This window comes from Nasonia vitripennis, chromosome 2 (assembly GCF_009193385.2).
Source record: "Nasonia vitripennis strain AsymCx chromosome 2, Nvit_psr_1.1, whole genome shotgun sequence".
NCBI classification, from domain to species: Eukaryota; Metazoa; Arthropoda; class Insecta; order Hymenoptera; family Pteromalidae; genus Nasonia; species Nasonia vitripennis.
Window position 1 is genome coordinate 31,127,449 of NC_045758.1, and position 16,852 is coordinate 31,144,300.

General features: G+C 45.7%; 3 protein-coding genes and 1 long non-coding RNA gene across 4 annotated transcripts; 2 read left to right on the plus strand and 2 right to left on the minus strand.

Moving 5' to 3' along the window:
• The first annotated feature begins 1,776 nt into the window (after positions 1-1,776).
• Positions 1,777-7,867, plus strand: LOC100122102 (vitellogenin). Its single transcript, XM_001607338.6, has 6 exons — positions 1,777-1,921; positions 2,088-2,800; positions 2,880-4,833; positions 4,909-6,615; positions 6,690-7,120; positions 7,205-7,867. Exons 1-6 carry the CDS (start codon positions 1,888-1,890, stop codon positions 7,763-7,765), a joined length of 5,400 nt encoding a protein of 1,799 aa, XP_001607388.1. The 5' UTR covers positions 1,777-1,887; the 3' UTR covers positions 7,766-7,867.
• A 1,685-nt stretch (positions 7,868-9,552) lies between these two features.
• Positions 9,553-10,647, plus strand: LOC116416346. The gene is made up of 2 exons (XR_004226781.1): positions 9,553-9,941; positions 10,125-10,647. It is a non-coding gene; the product is annotated as an uncharacterized LOC116416346 (long non-coding RNA).
• A 2,171-nt stretch (positions 10,648-12,818) lies between these two features.
• LOC103315850 (speckle-type POZ protein B-like) lies at positions 12,819-14,675 on the minus strand. Its single transcript, XM_008206750.4, has 2 exons — positions 13,880-14,675; positions 12,819-13,808 (listed from the first exon to the last, which is right to left on the minus strand). Exon 2 carries the CDS (start codon positions 13,794-13,796, stop codon positions 13,185-13,187), a length of 612 nt encoding a protein of 203 aa, XP_008204972.1. The 5' UTR covers positions 13,797-13,808; positions 13,880-14,675; the 3' UTR covers positions 12,819-13,184.
• Positions 14,676-14,822: 147 nt separating this feature from the next.
• On the minus strand, positions 14,823-16,618 carry LOC100680128 (speckle-type POZ protein B-like). The gene is made up of 2 exons (XM_008206743.3): positions 16,122-16,618; positions 14,823-16,045 (listed from the first exon to the last, which is right to left on the minus strand). The coding sequence occupies exon 2, from the start codon at positions 15,560-15,562 to the stop codon at positions 14,939-14,941; it is 624 nt and encodes a 207-aa protein (XP_008204965.1). The 5' UTR covers positions 15,563-16,045; positions 16,122-16,618; the 3' UTR covers positions 14,823-14,938.
• Between the last annotated feature and the right edge of the window lie 234 nt (positions 16,619-16,852).

Consider the following 16,852-nt stretch of genomic DNA (forward strand, 5'->3'; position numbering starts at 1 on the left):
AGTTAACGTTGATTCAACTTAAAATATCTTTCCACAATCACAAAAGTAATCTATATGCAAAATATGAGCTCTCTAGACCTGTTAGTTTTTGAATAAGAATAAATGCAAAAATGAAAAAACAGATATCGGTCTCAAAATCTCTCACAACTATTAAGTCAAAATTCTAATTACCTAAAACCTTGACTAAAAAGCCAAAACATTCATCACTTTCTCCATGTAAAAATATGCTAGAAACCAGAAATACAATGTGCTAGAGATAGTAGTTTCTGTGTAACTGGCTATAAGTAAAATTTGACCTGCTCAATTAAAAAATTCGCATGAGCCTGGATGTGAAAAAATGAACGAAAACAGTTTGAAAATCAGAATCATCTAGGTTATATATTTCTAGGTAACATAGGAAGTGGCAGTGTCATATTTTAGTTGTCTAGTAGCCTTTTTACAATTCAAAGAGCATTGTATAATGATAGACTTAAATTTACAGACTCGGATACTGAACTTTTCTTTAAATTCACCTCTCAAACCTCACCGGGGCGACTTTGGGCACAGAGACACAGTATATCTTCAAACTCTTTATTCTTTTAATTGAACTTCTCACTGACATTAAAAAAAAAACTAAATAATATTCACACACTTTATTACTACTTCAAATAGGGTTAGGGATAATACTACACACTCTCGGTAATGATTAATTTTTACTAAAATTTCTTGCTAGTTATATTACATATATTTTATCTGTTATCAAGGTTTCCACATTTCATTTTAAACACCTTAAACATTTCTACCAGGGTTATGAGTTATGACTGTTTTGAGGGTTATGAATTTAAAGCGCGGTTCTGATCTCGTTGCCTAGGCAACCAACCAGCAACCAATCAGAATCACGTATTAAATGCTTCACAACAAAGGCCATCATTTTTTAAAGAGAGGATCTTCTTCTCCGCCGACAAGCTGCCAAAAACAGTTCATTATGAATCCGGCGGCTAATGTGTTGCTATTATTACGTTTGATGCATGATTTGGAAAATAAAATAATCCAATTATTTGAACAAATATATATATATATATATATATATATATATATATATATATATATATATATATACCATTTTAAGTGTCAACCTTTGTCTGAATTGAATCTTTGGCATCGCGGGATTATCCGTTGGCTGAAGTGACTTTGTTTATTCAATATTTTGATATAGTAAGCGCACTAATCTAAATTTAACAAGAGAATATGAAGTTATTTTGTTTGTTTCTATTACCTTTCATTGCTACTATTGTTATTTCCTTGCGTTGTCTAAATTTATAATTGTAAAATCAATTTATCAAGACTCAAACAATTTCAGAATTTTCTGCTGTTTAAATAAAATAATTTTTTTCGAGAATCGAATCAGAGTACGTAAGAGTAATGCGCCGTAGTATTTTATTTTAATGCAATGATCATACCGACATTCATCAATGAAAAGTTCATCTTCAATGTCTCGGGCGATTAGAACACGCGCCAAGAACCTATAACATACTAAAAAATTCTGACGGTTAGAGCTGATAAGTTTTAGCTTTGGTACATAGTAACTAATGAAACTAATAAACATCTAACCTTTGACCTGACATTGCTTATTCGCAATCTCTCATTATGCGACTAAAAGAAAACGTCTATCTCAGTGTCGTATCGCGTCGTCATAAAAATCCTCTGCGCGTGCATGTCGATACAGTTCACGAATATATCTCAATGTACTGATAAAGTAAAAAGTTAAACGAGTTAGCTGATCGAGTATTTCGCTGATTTTGCATATGTCGCTCTCGTCGAAGTCACATTGGATCTATCTTCGGTATAAATAACGAAGGAAATCCAGGCATCTTCACCATTCTCCGCCGGACTACGACGAGGAACAAGATGTTGTGGTCGCCTGCCATTTTGCTGCTCCTCGGTAAGAAGGGACATCTTTTCTTCAATTTAATGAAGAAAAATGTCATAAATTTTTTTTTGTTTTAAGTCAGTTGAAACATTTTAACTTTTTGATTTGGCAAAAACTTGAAAAAAAATTCATTGCTAAGTGTTATATTCATCAAATTTAACTATACATTCTATTTCAGCTGGAGCGGCATTCGCCAGCCCCCAGAATGGTTGGAAAGACGGAAAAGAGTACACTTACAAGATCAGAAGTCGTACCTTGGCTGCATTCAACCGGCAGTCGAAACAATACACCGGTATCGTGATGGAGGCTCGCCTCACCGTTCAACCGAACGGCGACGACCTCCTCCGCGCCAAGATCTCGCTGCCCCGTTATACGCAGATCCACACGCGTCTCGAGAACGGCTGGGACTCGGAAATTCCGCAGAGTCAGATGAACATGCAGACTTTCCCTCTTAGCGGTAAGCCCTTCGAGATCAAGACCAAGAACGGAGTCGTGCGTGATCTGATCGTCGACAAGGATGTGCCAACCTGGGAAGTCAACGTGCTCAAGAGTATCGTCAGTCAACTGCAGGTCGACACTCAGGGTGAGAACGCCGTGCGTTCCAAGCACAACCAGTTCCCCGAAGGCAACCAGCCCTATGCCCTCTTCAAGGTCATGGAAGACTCTGTCGGTGGTATGTGCGAGGTTCTCTACGACGTCTCGGCACTTCCCGAGCGCGTGATCCAGACCAACCCCGAGCTCGTGCCCATACCTGAGCTCCGCGAAGACGGTGACATCATCTCCCTCGTCAAGACTAAGAACTACAGCAATTGCGACCAACGCATCAGCTACCACTTTGGTCTTAACGGACGCAACAAGTGGGAGCCCAGCGGCAACTCGAAATACCTATCGGTAAGTTTCATCTCTCGAACACTAACATGCTTACCTCAATTTTCCGGTGTCATTCAATCGTCCGCGTGAAATTTTACAGAGATCTTCCGTGAGTCGTGTCATCGTTTCTGGAAACCTCAAGAGGTACACAATCCAGTCTTCCGTCACCACGAACAAGGTCGTCCTCAACCCTGACCAGCTGGAGAACCAGCACGGAATGGTCGCTAGCAGAATGAACCTTACCTTGCACGAAGTGAAGGACATCGCCGAGCAAGTTCCTCCACCATCGAACCCTCAGTCCACCGGAAACTTGGTCTACAACTACAACAGCCCGACCGAGAGCATCTCCACTCGCCGCCCGAACAAGCTGAACCTGCAAAGGAGGCACGACCACAAATCCGGCGAGCACAAGCACTCCGACGAATCTTCGTCCGAGTCTTTCGAGAGCATCGCCGATAACAACGATGACAGCTATTTCCAGAGGAAACCGAAATTGACCGAGGCACCCCAGAGCCCCATGCTGCCATTCTTCATTGGCAACAACGGTAACATGATCCACAAGAACGGAAAGATCGACGTTGTCAAGTCCGCCAAGAGCATCGCTCAGGAAATCGGCAATGAGATACAGAGACCCGACAGCATGCCCGAGTCCCAGACCCTCGAGAAGGTCACCATCCTCTCGAGACTGATCCGCACGATGAACGCCGAGCAGATATCTGAGGTTCAACGCGACCTCTACCAGCAACGCCAGTCCTCGAACCAGCTTCATCAGCGCGATCAGGCTCAGAGCTCCCGCAGGAACGCTTGGGTCGCTTTCCGCGACGCAGTCGCTCAGGCTGGAACTGGCCCCGCTCTGGTCAACATCAAGCAATGGATCCAGAACAAACAGATCCAGGGCACGGAAGCCGCTTTCGTCGTCGATGCTACCGCCAAGTCCGCTCGCACTCCCACCACCGAGTATATGGATGCCTTCTTCGAGATAGTCTCCATGCAAGAGACCAAGAAACAGCGTATCCTCCGCGATTCCTCGATCTTGGCCTTCGCTGACCTCATCCGTCACGCTATGGTCAATCATAGGAGCGCACATAACCGTTACCCCGTCCACACTTTCGGAAGGCTCATCTCCAAGGACAGCAGCAACCTTCTCGAGAAGTACATCCCCTACATGGCCGAGGAGCTGAAGAACGCCATCGACATGGGCGAAAGCCAGAAGATCCAAGTCTACATCGCTGCTATCGGAAGGACTGCCCACCCACGCATTCTGTCCGTTTTCGAGCCATACCTCGAAGGAAGGAAACCGGTATCTCCGTTCCAACGTCTCGAGATGGTCCTGCAGATGTACAAGCTCGCCACCAGCCACCCGAAACTCGCTCGCCCCGTCCTCTACAAGATCTACTCCAACATCGCTGACCATTATGAAATCCGTTGCGCCGCCCTCTTCACGCTCATGAAGACCAACCCACCAGCGAGCATGCTCCAGAGAATGGCCGACTTCACCAACTACGACGTCAACAAGCACGTTAACGCAGCCGTCAAGTCCATCATCGAGGTTCTTTCCCAGCTTCAGGACGAGGAATTCCGTGAACTTTCTAATGCCGCCAAGGCTGCCTTGCCCCTTCTGACTCCCGAGAAATACGGACCTCAGTACTCGCGCGTCTTGTTGAAGACTTTCAAGAACTCGGAGACCAACTCCGAATTCAAGCTCGTCGCCACTTACATGGGCAGCGACGACAGTATCATCCCCAAGGGTGGATACCTCGTCATCAGCCCCGTCTTCAGAGGAATGAAAGTACCCATGATCCAGATCGGTGGAATCGTAAACAGCATCCAGGACACCTGGAAATTCGTAGAGCAGAAGTTCAAGAACTTCCAGAAAGAAAGCCAGAGCAGCCGCAAGGCACAGCAGCAGAAATTCTCGCCCGAGAACATCTCCAAATTGTTGGGCATCCACGGAGAGGAGCCTGAGCAGATCGAGGGCCACTTCTTCGCGACCCACAGAAACGGTGACCACTACATCTCCTTCGACAACCACACTTTGGAGCAGATCCCAGAACGTGAGTGTTCTTTCTTGTAGTTCTTAATTTACTCATTATAATCATTTGGGATACTATAAAAATATTTCTTTACAGAGCTCAGAGAAATGGCCAAATCCATGAAGAAGGGAGTCGACTTCGAGGAAACAAGACTGAGCGGTTACGAAGTGATCCTGAGCTTCCCCATGGAAACTGGTTACCCATTCTCCTTCACCCTCAAGGCCCCGACCATCGTGAGCGTCAACGCACAGTCTAAACTGATGACCGACTCCGAGCTGTCCAGCAGCGAGCTTCCCAACTCCGCAACCGTCTCCGGAAAAGCCCGCATGGTCTACGGTTTGAAGGTCCAAAAGAGGCTCGGATTCGTCATTCCCTTCGAGCACCAGGAATACATCGCCGGATTAGACAAGGACATCCAAGTTTATGTGCCATTCCAGTCCGAAGTTGCCTTTGACAGGACCAAGAACGAAGCCCGCTTCACGCTTCAGCCCCACGAGGACGAGAAGGAGTACAAGATCCTTCAATTCAAGTCCCAGCCCTTCACCTCCAAACACGACATCCTGAGCCTCCAGCCCGTATCCATCGACAAGAACACTCACACCGTTCACAAGGATCGCGCTTCTCCTTTGAGCTTCGAACTGAACGACCAGAGCGGCAAGCAGAGAGTGCAATTCACATGGCAGAACCAGAACAGCTATCAGAATGACGACAGCCGCGAGAACAAAGATAGAAACGCCATCGCTGCCGCGACCTCCCTTGTGTCCTCCGTCGCATCCCTCTATTTCCCGATCTCCATCGAGAAGGCCGAGTACGAGAAATACTCCATCAAGCTGACTCCGAGCAGCGACATGAACGTCGAGCTGAAGGCCAGCTACGACTCTCTGATCACCGAGAACAAGGACTCCGAAAGCTCCGAAAGTTGGTCTCCCAACGCCAGGGCCCCACATCTTGGCCAAAGCTTGAGCCAGGGTGAACGCAAGGAGAAGCTCCTCAGCGAAGTTGCCAAGAACATCAACTCCGCCAAGGCCAAATCCGTTGATGTCAGTGTAAAATTGAACGCAGGCGTTAAGGCTTCCATGGCTTTCACCGCCGCTGTAGGTTACAGCAACGTCGACCAGAAATCGCGTGCTCTTCTCTTCGCCGCCGGCAAGGACAATGAGGGACAGAGCTACCACTTCTCAGCTGGATTCGAGGGCAAGAGCCCCGACACCGATACCCTCGACTTCGAGGAGACCCTCAAGGCCAACACCCGCCATGAATTCGATGCCGAGCTCCATTACGGCAAGGGATCCGGCGAAAGCTCCAACGAATTCAAGGACACCATCAGAATCCAAGGAAAGGCCAAGCAGAGCGAGGAGCGCAAGAACCAGATCCGTCAGTCCCGCGAGGCTGAGGAGTGCAACAGGGAGCACGACAAGAGCGGCAACAAGATGACTCAGTCTTGTCAGATGGCCAACACGCGCGCGTCATCCGTTGACTCCGGTGAAATCATCGTCACCTTTGAGAGCGGCTCGCCCCTGAAGCAGTTGAGCATGGGACTCGTCGACAACGCCGAGTCGGTCTCCCAGGACTTCGCCAAGGTCCAGAAGAACCGCGAAGACAAGCACGATAGCAACAAGATCAAGATCGATTTCAAGCTGTCGCCACGCGACGACAAGATGGATATCACCCTCAAGACCCCCGAAGGCAAGGTCGAGATCACGAACATCGACACCATGATCAACAACAGCCAGGAGAAGCTCAGCAGCCAGAGCAGCCGAAACAACATGCAGACCAGTGACAGCAACACCCTCCAGATTTCCAGTAAGTATCTTCGCACGCTTTAATCTTCGAAGCTACGACGATTTCTCACCGCGTGAATTTCTATTCGGCAACAGGCACCTGCGACTTGGACAAGACCATGGCCAAGACCTTCGACAACCACCGTTACAGCCTCAGGCTTGGTAAGTGCTGGCACGTCGCCATGAGCTCGTTCCCCAAGAACGACCCCGACAGGCCCAGCCAGCAGCAGCCCATCCCCAACGACATGCACGTCACGGTCCTGACCAGAGAGAACGAGAATGGACAGAAGGAGCTGAAGATCACCCTTGGCGACAAGGAGATCGAGCTCAGCACCTCCGGACCCCATGAGCCCCGCGCCAAGATCAACGGCGAGTCCATCCGCTACTCCAAGCAGAAGAGCCACCAAGAGAAACAGGACAACCAGATCGTCTTCGAAATCTTCGAGCTCTCCGACAAGTCTGTCAAGGTTGTCTCAGACAAGTTCAATGTCAAGATCATCTACGACGGCTCCCGCGCCCAAATTCAGGTGAGTCTTACTCTCGTCGATCCCAACAACCTATAACCTCGTCGATCCCCAAAAATACTCACCTTCGCTCTCTTCCATCGACAGGCCGGCGACAGGTACCGCGACTCCGTCCGTGGTCTCTGTGGTAACAACGACCTCGAGCCCGAGAACGACCAGCAGACCCCCCGTGGTTGCACACTCCAGAAGTCCGAGGAGTTCTCCGCCACCTACGCTCTGACCAGCGAGGGCCAGTGCGAGGGACCGGCTGTCCAGCAGGCCGAGAAGGCCAAGAGCTCGCAGTGCACCTTCGAGAGCACCAGGCCCGGAAACGTGATCAGCGACGCCGAGGCTGGACGCACCAGCCAGTCGGGCCGTGGCAGCGACGACGACGACAGCCGCGAGAGCAGGCGCTGCATGACCCACCGCACCAAGGTCGTCATGAAGAACAACCAGATCTGCTTCTCTCTGAGACCTCTGCCCAGCTGCTCGTCCAGTTGCAGGCCCGAGGAGACCAAGTCCAGAGCAGTCCAGTTCCACTGCGTCGCCAGGAGCAGCGCTTCCGAGAAGGTGGCCGAGCGCGTCGAGAAGGGCGCCAACCCCGATCTGACCCAGAAATCCGTCACGTACACCGAGAGCTACCAGCTGCCCATCAGCTGCAGGGCTTAAACGATCCACAAGATAGTTTTGATAGTGTCATGTATTTATTTAGCGATTAGTCATAGTTAGTTAGATTAGCGTTTTGCAATAAATTAGATATTGAATCATAAAGCTATTTCTTCTTATTCCCGCACCCTGTATCCACGAATGTCATAATTTGCGAAAACGAATTGTCTCTTGACTCGATTAGAGCATTGCTGCGCGGTACAGCCATCAACTATTCGGAACTCATTAACGGATTAAAATCCTTCTCCGATGGTCTCATCGCTCGACATCCCGAATATACATCGTCCCTTTAAAACTTTCCATCGCAAGGCAAACAATCTCGAAACCCCCCAAAAAGCGTAAATCTCTTTCTCTCTCTCTTCCGAGAAGTGGAATAGAATAAGAAACCAGAGAAGTCTTCAGCGGAAGCGGCGAAAGCTTTATAAACTGCTAATTAAAAAGGGAGTCGGGAATTGTCCGGGCAAGAATCTCCCTGGGCAAAATCAATTTAAACCGAGAACGAGAGAGAGAGAGAGAGAGAGAGAGAGAGAGAGAGAGAGAGAGAGAGAGAGAGAGAGAGAGAGAAGCCGTCGGCGTACTTGATCCCTCCCACGACTCGTGTCAAGCGCCTGCGGCTGGTTATACGACTTTCTTGCTGGTCTCCCTCTACTCTCTCTCTCTCTCTCTCTCTCTCTCTCTCTCTCTCTCTCTCTCTCTCGACTTCTCCACTCTCGGAGTTCGGCAGGAGTGGCAAACACAGTAATCAAGAAGGAAAATAGTCGCGGCTCTGTCTTCGGCTCTCTCCACGGCAAAAACGGAGAGGCCCATCCGGATTGCAAGAAATCCGAGGGATCTTCTTCGCTGCGCGTACACGAGTACTGCAGCGCACTGGTCCTCGGGGTATTGCCTCGAGCTCTCTATACGCTTACATATAAAGCTGCGACGCGAGAAAAAGAAGGAGCGAGGAAGTTGTACGAGAAAATAGAGGAGCTTTCGCAGTGTGTGTGTGTGTGGGTGTGTGTAAGATATTCTATTTCTTCAAAACTGGAGGTGCCGTGCGAAATTACATGCAAGCACGAGTGGAATGAAAATATTTTATTCGCTACATTATCGATGAGCAGTTTCGCGGATTTAAAGCAGTCCCGGGGAGAGAAGAGAACAGCGAGCGAGTCTGTGCGGGAGTAGGGAAAAAGAAGAGAGCCAAAGGAGAGATAAAGAGGAAATACATCAGGAAAGTTGGAGAGACGTAGCTGCGGGTCAAAAGCAACGAAAAAGAATAAGAACTCACTCTCGTTCCCAAGACAATACCGATGTATTGCAGCGGAGGTATTACGCAGGCTTGCGAACGTCCGAGCGGATAAAAAGGAGGACTCGCTGCACCGGCTGACCGAGCTATCAAATCGATACTTCGGGGGATTCTTCTCTTATTATCGCTCTTCCCGCGAGAGGAAGAGTGAGAGAGAGAGAGAGAGAGAGAGAGAGAGAGAGAGAGAGAGAGAGAGAGAGAGAGAGAGAGAGAGAGAGAGAGAGAGAGAGAGAGAGAGAGAGAGAGAGAGAGACAACAGCAAGTTTCTGGCGGCTGCTTTGCCGTGTACTTTTAACTCGAGTCGGCGAGAGGAATTCCGGAGCCAAGCTGTTGACGCCGCCGGCGTTTGAAGTTCCTGCTCTTATTTTTCGTTGGATTTTTTTGTCCTTGGGAGTATGGTTGCTGCGTTGCTGAGGTATTGTTTCATTAAAAATAAATAATTAAAGGTAAAATTCGGCGAATTTCCGGTTAAACGAATTTGTCAATCACAAATTCTCATAGACGAATGCTCTCTAAAGTATGGTAAGGATAAGATTAATAGCTATGTGTGTGTGTGCACATGGATATACACTTTCGCACAGGAAGACAACCATTATTTTACGCATCCACCGATGAACTATACTACGGCTAAAAACGAAATTGCGAAACCGACAATCGCCACTTGCTTTCGGACTGGCACAGGCGCTTGACGCTAATTTGTTCGCTGAACTGCTACTCGGTACAGTTGCTAGTTTTATAACCGACGCTTCGAGAACGTTCTCTTTTACGCGTTTTTTGTTGTTGTTGTATTCATTTGGAATTTCGAATAAACACCTGAAACCGCATAGTCACGTGACAAAGGCTGTGCTGACCAACAAGCATCCTAGAACTCACCTGCAGTCTGCATAGATATTGGTAATGTGTAAGAAATAAAATCGTATAATTTTATCACTTTGCTTTATCTTGACGAGTCGATGTCGATCTAAAGAATTCTTTAGTAAATAATCAAAATTAAACGATAAATAAATGTACTCGATGAATGCGTTCGATATGTTGGACAGTAAAAGTCATTTTTGACATTCATTATTTTTCATTCAGTATTACAACGTTCAAGGAACAAAAGATGTCCCGTCGGCTTTTCATTGTCATCGCTCTTCTAGTAATACTCATCGCAGCAGCCTCTGCCCAGTATCAGCAATACGTCCTGAGCGATCAAGTCAAGCATAATTTTCGTCAAATTTCGATTGATCCGAACTATCGAAACGTAGATGCAGAAGCAAAAGCATTGCTCCAGAATCATCCAACCATCTTAGTTGGGCCGGGAAGGCCTCGGCCTCCACCGTATACAAAACCGCAGGATCTGAATACGAATTAAAGCGGTTGAGACAAATGTCATTTTCGCCCAATTGTGACAGACATGTCATACATAGGTATATCTTGTGCAACGCCGCTCGAGAATTTATGCGTCGAGTGACTATTGTTTTAGTGACAATCTCAACACCCGTGTCGACAGGATGTTACATCACAGATATTCATCTATGCGAAATTAAAAAGACAAAGGTGATTTTCATCCATGAAAACCTTTTTGTTAAGCAACAATAAAACATGAACATCAGCGTAATTGTGCTATTTCATTAGTATTTTAATTTGCTTTCAAATGGACTTCGCGATCTCAGCTAAAAACACGCTTATAGCTCGTTCCATTCGCATCCTTTTGAAATCATCTCTATATAAACCACTACAACAACCATCGCACCTTACAAACACCCGTCTCTTTGAAGTCCGCACACGCGTGTACGTTATACACTTCCAAAGATCGACTGCTCCACTTCCTGCACCTCTGGCTTAGCTCTCCTCACAATGGCTCGTATTACATAGCAGACGAGGTGCCGCGAGTTAATTTGGATTCGAAGTATACGTTAAACTTCGCTGAGCCTATAGTTTGGTCCTTGTGTAAGTTTCTCGAAGGTGCGAAGTTCCTGCCTAACAAGCAGCGGGGCGATCGAGCCCTGGTTATGCGTCGCTCGACGTAATTTGCGTTTTCTCGCGAGCTGTTGGGGATGACTTTTAGAATCATGAATTCAGCTCTGGAGAAGCTTGATTTTGAAATTTTCGACTGCACGCAAAGTGCAGTTGCATCAACAGTAATAATATGCTTCATGTGGATCGTCTAAATCCTCTCGACAGCCATAGCTTATTCTAGCTCAAGCCTCGCGAACGTGCCAAGCTGTGAAAAGGCATCGCCGTCCGAAGGACGAGTCGAGCGGTGGATACGTGCCGCCGCAGCACCTTACATTCGACCCCTTTTCCGCTGGCTGTACGTGCGGTCAGCGCAGAATAGCCGATACGGTCTCGACCCTTATCACTTAATAAATTGTTTTCCCCTATCTGGCACATAATCCCGGGCTTTGGTTCGTCCCGACGATTAATTCCGATTTAGATATCATATGTATACACGTTAACTCATTCGCCTATCGCACCTTTGTAGTCTTAAAATTTAGCAGACGGTCGTCGAAACGCGATAATCAATCAGTCGCGGCGATCGACGTTTCCTCGGTGTACGTGGACATCAAGGAGCCGCGGCGATCGTCGAAAAAAGAGCGACAATTACGAGAGAGATAGCTGCCGCGCATCTCGACTTTCGCAATTTTCTCGCGATTTTTCCTGAATAATTCACGGATTTTGGCGCGGGAGTGAGAGAAAGATAAAAAAGCGGCACTGCGAGGGTGGAAACAAATGGAATACGGGGGAATCGAGGCAGGAAATTTCTGTTTTGATAGGCCGATCGCGAGGCTGGCATCGGAGAGACTATATAAGCTCGAATCGCATAATAATGCAGAAATCGATCTATATACACTGCCTCTGATACGGTATTTCAGCCGGACCGCAAAGTACTCCATCGCGCGCGCGCGCGCGCAGGTATGCACAGCTATCGCGTAAATTTTATATTTTCTCTGTATGAAAATCATGCTAATCAAGCGCGCGCATAATTTGAATATTTCCAATTCGCGAATGTTTCCTCGCGGCAGCGTATGCAATTCAAGCCGCGTCTCGAGCTTCCTTTGTGCGTCGCTGTTTAAATTTTTTTAAATTTAAACAGTTTAAATTTTTTTAAATTTTGCAGCGTATGCAATTCAAGCCGCGTCTCGAGCTTCCTTTGTGCGTCGCTGTTTAAATTTTCGACGTATACCCACATTTATCGCGTTAAATGAAAAAGGTCGAAACTCGCGTGATTTCGCAAAAAGTCATTTCGATTCTAGCGCTAGAGAGCAGGTAGCTTGCGCATGTAGACGGACTCGCATTTCGAAGTTCGACAGAACCAATATTATATCAGGCCGCGGACAAGAGTCAACGAGGGAGAGAGAGAGAGAGAGAGAGAGAGAGAGAGAGAGAGAGAGAGAGAGAGAGAGAGAGAGAGAGAGAGAGAGAGAGAGAGAGAGAGAGAGAGAGAGAGAGAGAGAGAGAGAGAGAGAGAGAGAGAGAGAGAGAGAGAGGAGAGAGAGAGAGAGAGAGAGAGAGAGAGAGAGAGAGAGAGAGAGAGAGAGAGAGAGAGAGAGAGAGAGAGAGAGAGAGAGAGAGAGAGAGAGAGAGAGAGCGAGTAGTGTGGGGGAGAACTAGGTTTACTTGATATTGAAATTGAAATAGGTCTTGACGCCGTTGCTGTCGATGGAGTCGTTGACGCTTTTGTTGTGCAGAGGTAAAGGGATATTTTCACTGCACGGTCGAGGCGATTCGTATTTTCGAATACGGTGAATTTTCGCGGTGGGTTGATATTTTCGTATAGGATAGAAGTGATCGTTTACGAATTTCGTGTTTATTTTATTCTTTGTAGATCTGCAGGCGATCAAGGGTTAAAATGCGCTGTTCTTTCGAATGTTGGCTGATTGTAGATGTATACATATTTTTGCGGATGTATGATTCGTAAATTTAAAAAAAATTATAATTGTGACGAAAATTTACTCAATATTCATTTGGTTTTATCTGTTTATCATATCAGCGTTTATAAATTGCTGTAAAAACAGTGTATTGGCAGTATCGATATGCTAATAGTAACACTACAAGTACAAAAAATAAAATAGTTGAATTTGACAACTAACACATTAAACTCAAAATCAAATCTTTTTAGATTACTATAAAAACAACGAATTATTAAAACCTTTACTTTATAGCCTGACAGATATTGTACATCAGTTCCTTGTCGAGTCCCCGGAACTCCGCCTGATCGAAGATATCGATCTTGTTCTCGACGATATACTCGATCGCCCGCTTCTTGAGTTTCTTAGCGCGATATTTGTCGGCCAGCTTCAACATCCGCACTGCGTCATCGATGCCCATCTGTTTAATGGGCTCGAGCTCGCACATGGTCTTCAAATTTTCCATTCGATACTTATCCACGGCTGCCAAGAGATCCACGGCGATTGTCTCGAGTTGGCGCACTTTCCCAGAGTATATAAAGCGCAGCAGTTCCATAAAAATGTCGTACTTGATGTCTTCGATTAGCACAGCATTCTTGTTGCGCTCCTTCATGTCCGCTCGAAACATGGCTGCGAAGACGGGGCTCTTTTTCATGAGAATAAGCTTACACGCCATGATGGTTTTGCCCTCGATGCTGATGCTCACGTCGCTGAAGTTGCGATCATTCAGTATGCTCTCGAAGTCGTCGAACTCTTCTAGACGCAGGCTTACTTCACGGCTCAGTTGATTCTTCTTGTAAGTGATGGGGCTAACCTTGATCGATGAGAAGTGACGGACTGGCTGAATCTTTCCCATCTTGATCGTGCACTGTATAGTCAAAACATCGTCGTTTAGTATTTCGTTCGCCTGGTTCAACAAGAATACCATTTCTGCGATACCTAATATCGACAGTGTCGTGTCACGTTTCTTGTATTCTTTGGTCTGTCCTTCCAAGATCGTTCCATTATTTTTTATGACGCCCGCACTTATAGTGGCCATACGGAACTCGTGGGAGAGACACTCAACATATAGAGATATAAATCGGCGGCTGCTTAACCTATACCTTATAGCAGTCAGCTTCATTTGCCACTTGAAGCCGTCCCCAATGTTAGAGGTGCTAAACAGAGGTGAGGCTAGATGCTTAACGACGTTGATGTCCGTGTGCTCGCTAAAGTTTGGAATCTTCCAATGGTACGTCGAGTTCCCGTTTCTACGCTCTACCGAGCCTAATTCGATATGTTGCATTTTGAGAATAAAAGACATGTATCCAGCTTAGAATATTTCTGCAAGAGTAGTCAACACCAATGTACTTCTTCTTCTCAAACGCTGACAAAATATTTACATAGATCAAATTCACGATTTTTGAGGTTATGTGCTTTGCACGTACAGCCAAACGACAAAGAAACTTGCAGCTCTAATGGCGCGTATTTTTACGATGCACGGGTTCTTTCGCGGGGAAGCATAGGAAGCTGCACACGTCCTCTGTCGATGTTTATGAGCTGAACCTACTATAAACTTGAGTTGGTCCCGCTGTCCCGATCCGATGCTCTTGGCGACCTGACAGTTATGGTTGATTGCAACTCAGCACCATCCGTCCACCACCATATGTGATAAACCCGCCAATTTTACTATAGGTATACATACCTACGCTCGGGTTGGTGTCTTTACGAACGCGAAATCTTTGATTATTCGAGCGAGCGTAAAAGTGTAGCATATATATAGGTATACGTGCACGTGTGTAGTACTATTTCGCTCATGAAATCCGAGCGACGAGAGTTTCGGATAACCTTTGTACGAATATGTAAATAGAACATATTTTCCGGAGTATACAATTGCGTGAAATTCTGTTTTTATTTACGTTTTTATTTACGGCTAAAAGCTTTTTATCATGGCTTTTACAATATTTATAAATCTTTTTAAAAACAAGGGATATTGTTATCAAAAATACATCAAAACTTTCACTTCATTGCCTGACATATCTCGTAGGTGAGCTCGCGACTAAGACCACTGAATGCCGTCTGGTCGAAGATACATTTCCTGTTTTGGACGATATATTCGATCGCCTGCTTCTTAAGTGCCTCTACGTGGCATTTGTCGGCCAGTTTCAAAATACACACAGCGTCCTCAACGCTCAACTGCTTCACGAGCTCGACTCCGCACAAGATCTTTAAATTTTCAAGTTGGTACATGTCCGCGGCGACCAAAAGATCCATGGCGATTGCCTCGAGCCGATGCACCTTTCCAGAGTATATGAAGCGCAGCATCTCCATGAATACGCCGTACTTGATGTCCTTGATTTCTACGGCGTTGTTTCGAAGTTCCTTCATGTCTGATCGAAACATGGCTGCAAAGACGGGGCTTCGCTTTGCGAGGATACACTTGTGCACAATGACGGTCTTGTCCTCGATGCTGATATTTAGGTCACCGAAGTCGCGATCGTTTAGCAGATTCTCGAAATCGTCGAATTCTTCTAGTCGCAAACTTATTTCATGGCTGAGGTTTTTGCTCTCAACGCTTGATTTGTCTTTGAAAACAAAGATGTCGAAAACATTATTAGTAGGAAGTGGGAGATTTTTTCCCATTTCGATCTTACAGTAGAATGTTAAAACATCGTCGTTTAGAATCTCGTTCGCTGGGTTATTTACAAATTCTTCATTATGAGAATAACAAATATGAGAATGTCGATGTGATATTCTCTTTCATATAAAGTTTCGTTTTTTCTTCTATGATTTCATTATTGTTTTTAAGGATGCCAGCTGTTATAGTAGCCATACGGAAGTCGTATGAAAGACACTCGAAGACTACAGCAAAAAATCTGCGTTTGCTCGTAGAATAATCTTGGAATAAAAGTTTTAGTTGCCACTTAAATCCTTCGCTGGTATTAGAAGTACTAAATACAGGTGAGTGTAGATAATTAAATATCCGAGGTTATCGTAACTACTAAAGTTCGGAATCTTCCAACAATACGTCGACTTTCCGGAACGGTTGATTTGACCTAATTCTGACATTTTTTTTATTAAAGATGTGGACGTTTGTATACTTTCGGACACTACTTCTCCAGAGCCCTGAAAATATTTATATAGTTGATACACGATTTACGAGGTTACGTATTTTAAAGAGGTTAACAACAAAGTAACTTACCTATCGCAGTGTTTAGGGTTTCACAACAAAGACTGAGAAAATATATCGTTGGCAAATGATCGATGACAGTCGTTGATTGATTTGCAGCAAGGCAAGGTAGACCTATTACACAATTTTACTTTCGGTGTTACTTGACATTTGAATGTAATAATGTTCATTCACAAAGCACTGCACAATCGGCAACGTATTTATCGATCGTGATCTGCATGGAAAAACTTTTTGAACTCTGGATAGACCGAAACTATCGGTGTCTAGGAGATTTCACTTTTGGCAGTTTGAGGTCCCCATTCTGTCATCAGTCATACAGGCCTTCGCCTACCACTGTTTTCTTCGCGGCGCGTCAACGTCAACACGCTCGCGTGGTGGAGGAATGGCTTACATTCGAGAATGGCTGCCTCAGGCCGCCAAATTTAGAGTCTCTGTACAACTGAGATTATCGGTTGTACAGAGCTTCAAAAATATTATAACGTAGAGTCAAAACCGCGTTGTAAGGACTCCAGATAGAATGTACAATTTCTAGAGTCCCCAGAGTTCCAAATGTTTCCGTGATATTTTATTTACTTGATTTGATTATCTGGTTACCTAAAATTCGAAAAATTTCTTGTGCGAAAGCTCAAATGGGTTTAGAAAATATATGAAATGTCGCGTAGCTTTGCTAAGGGGTCAGCATTCGTTTTTAGAATCCAAGATAATATTATGTTCAAGGTCTATCTATTTAAATAATTTTCTTA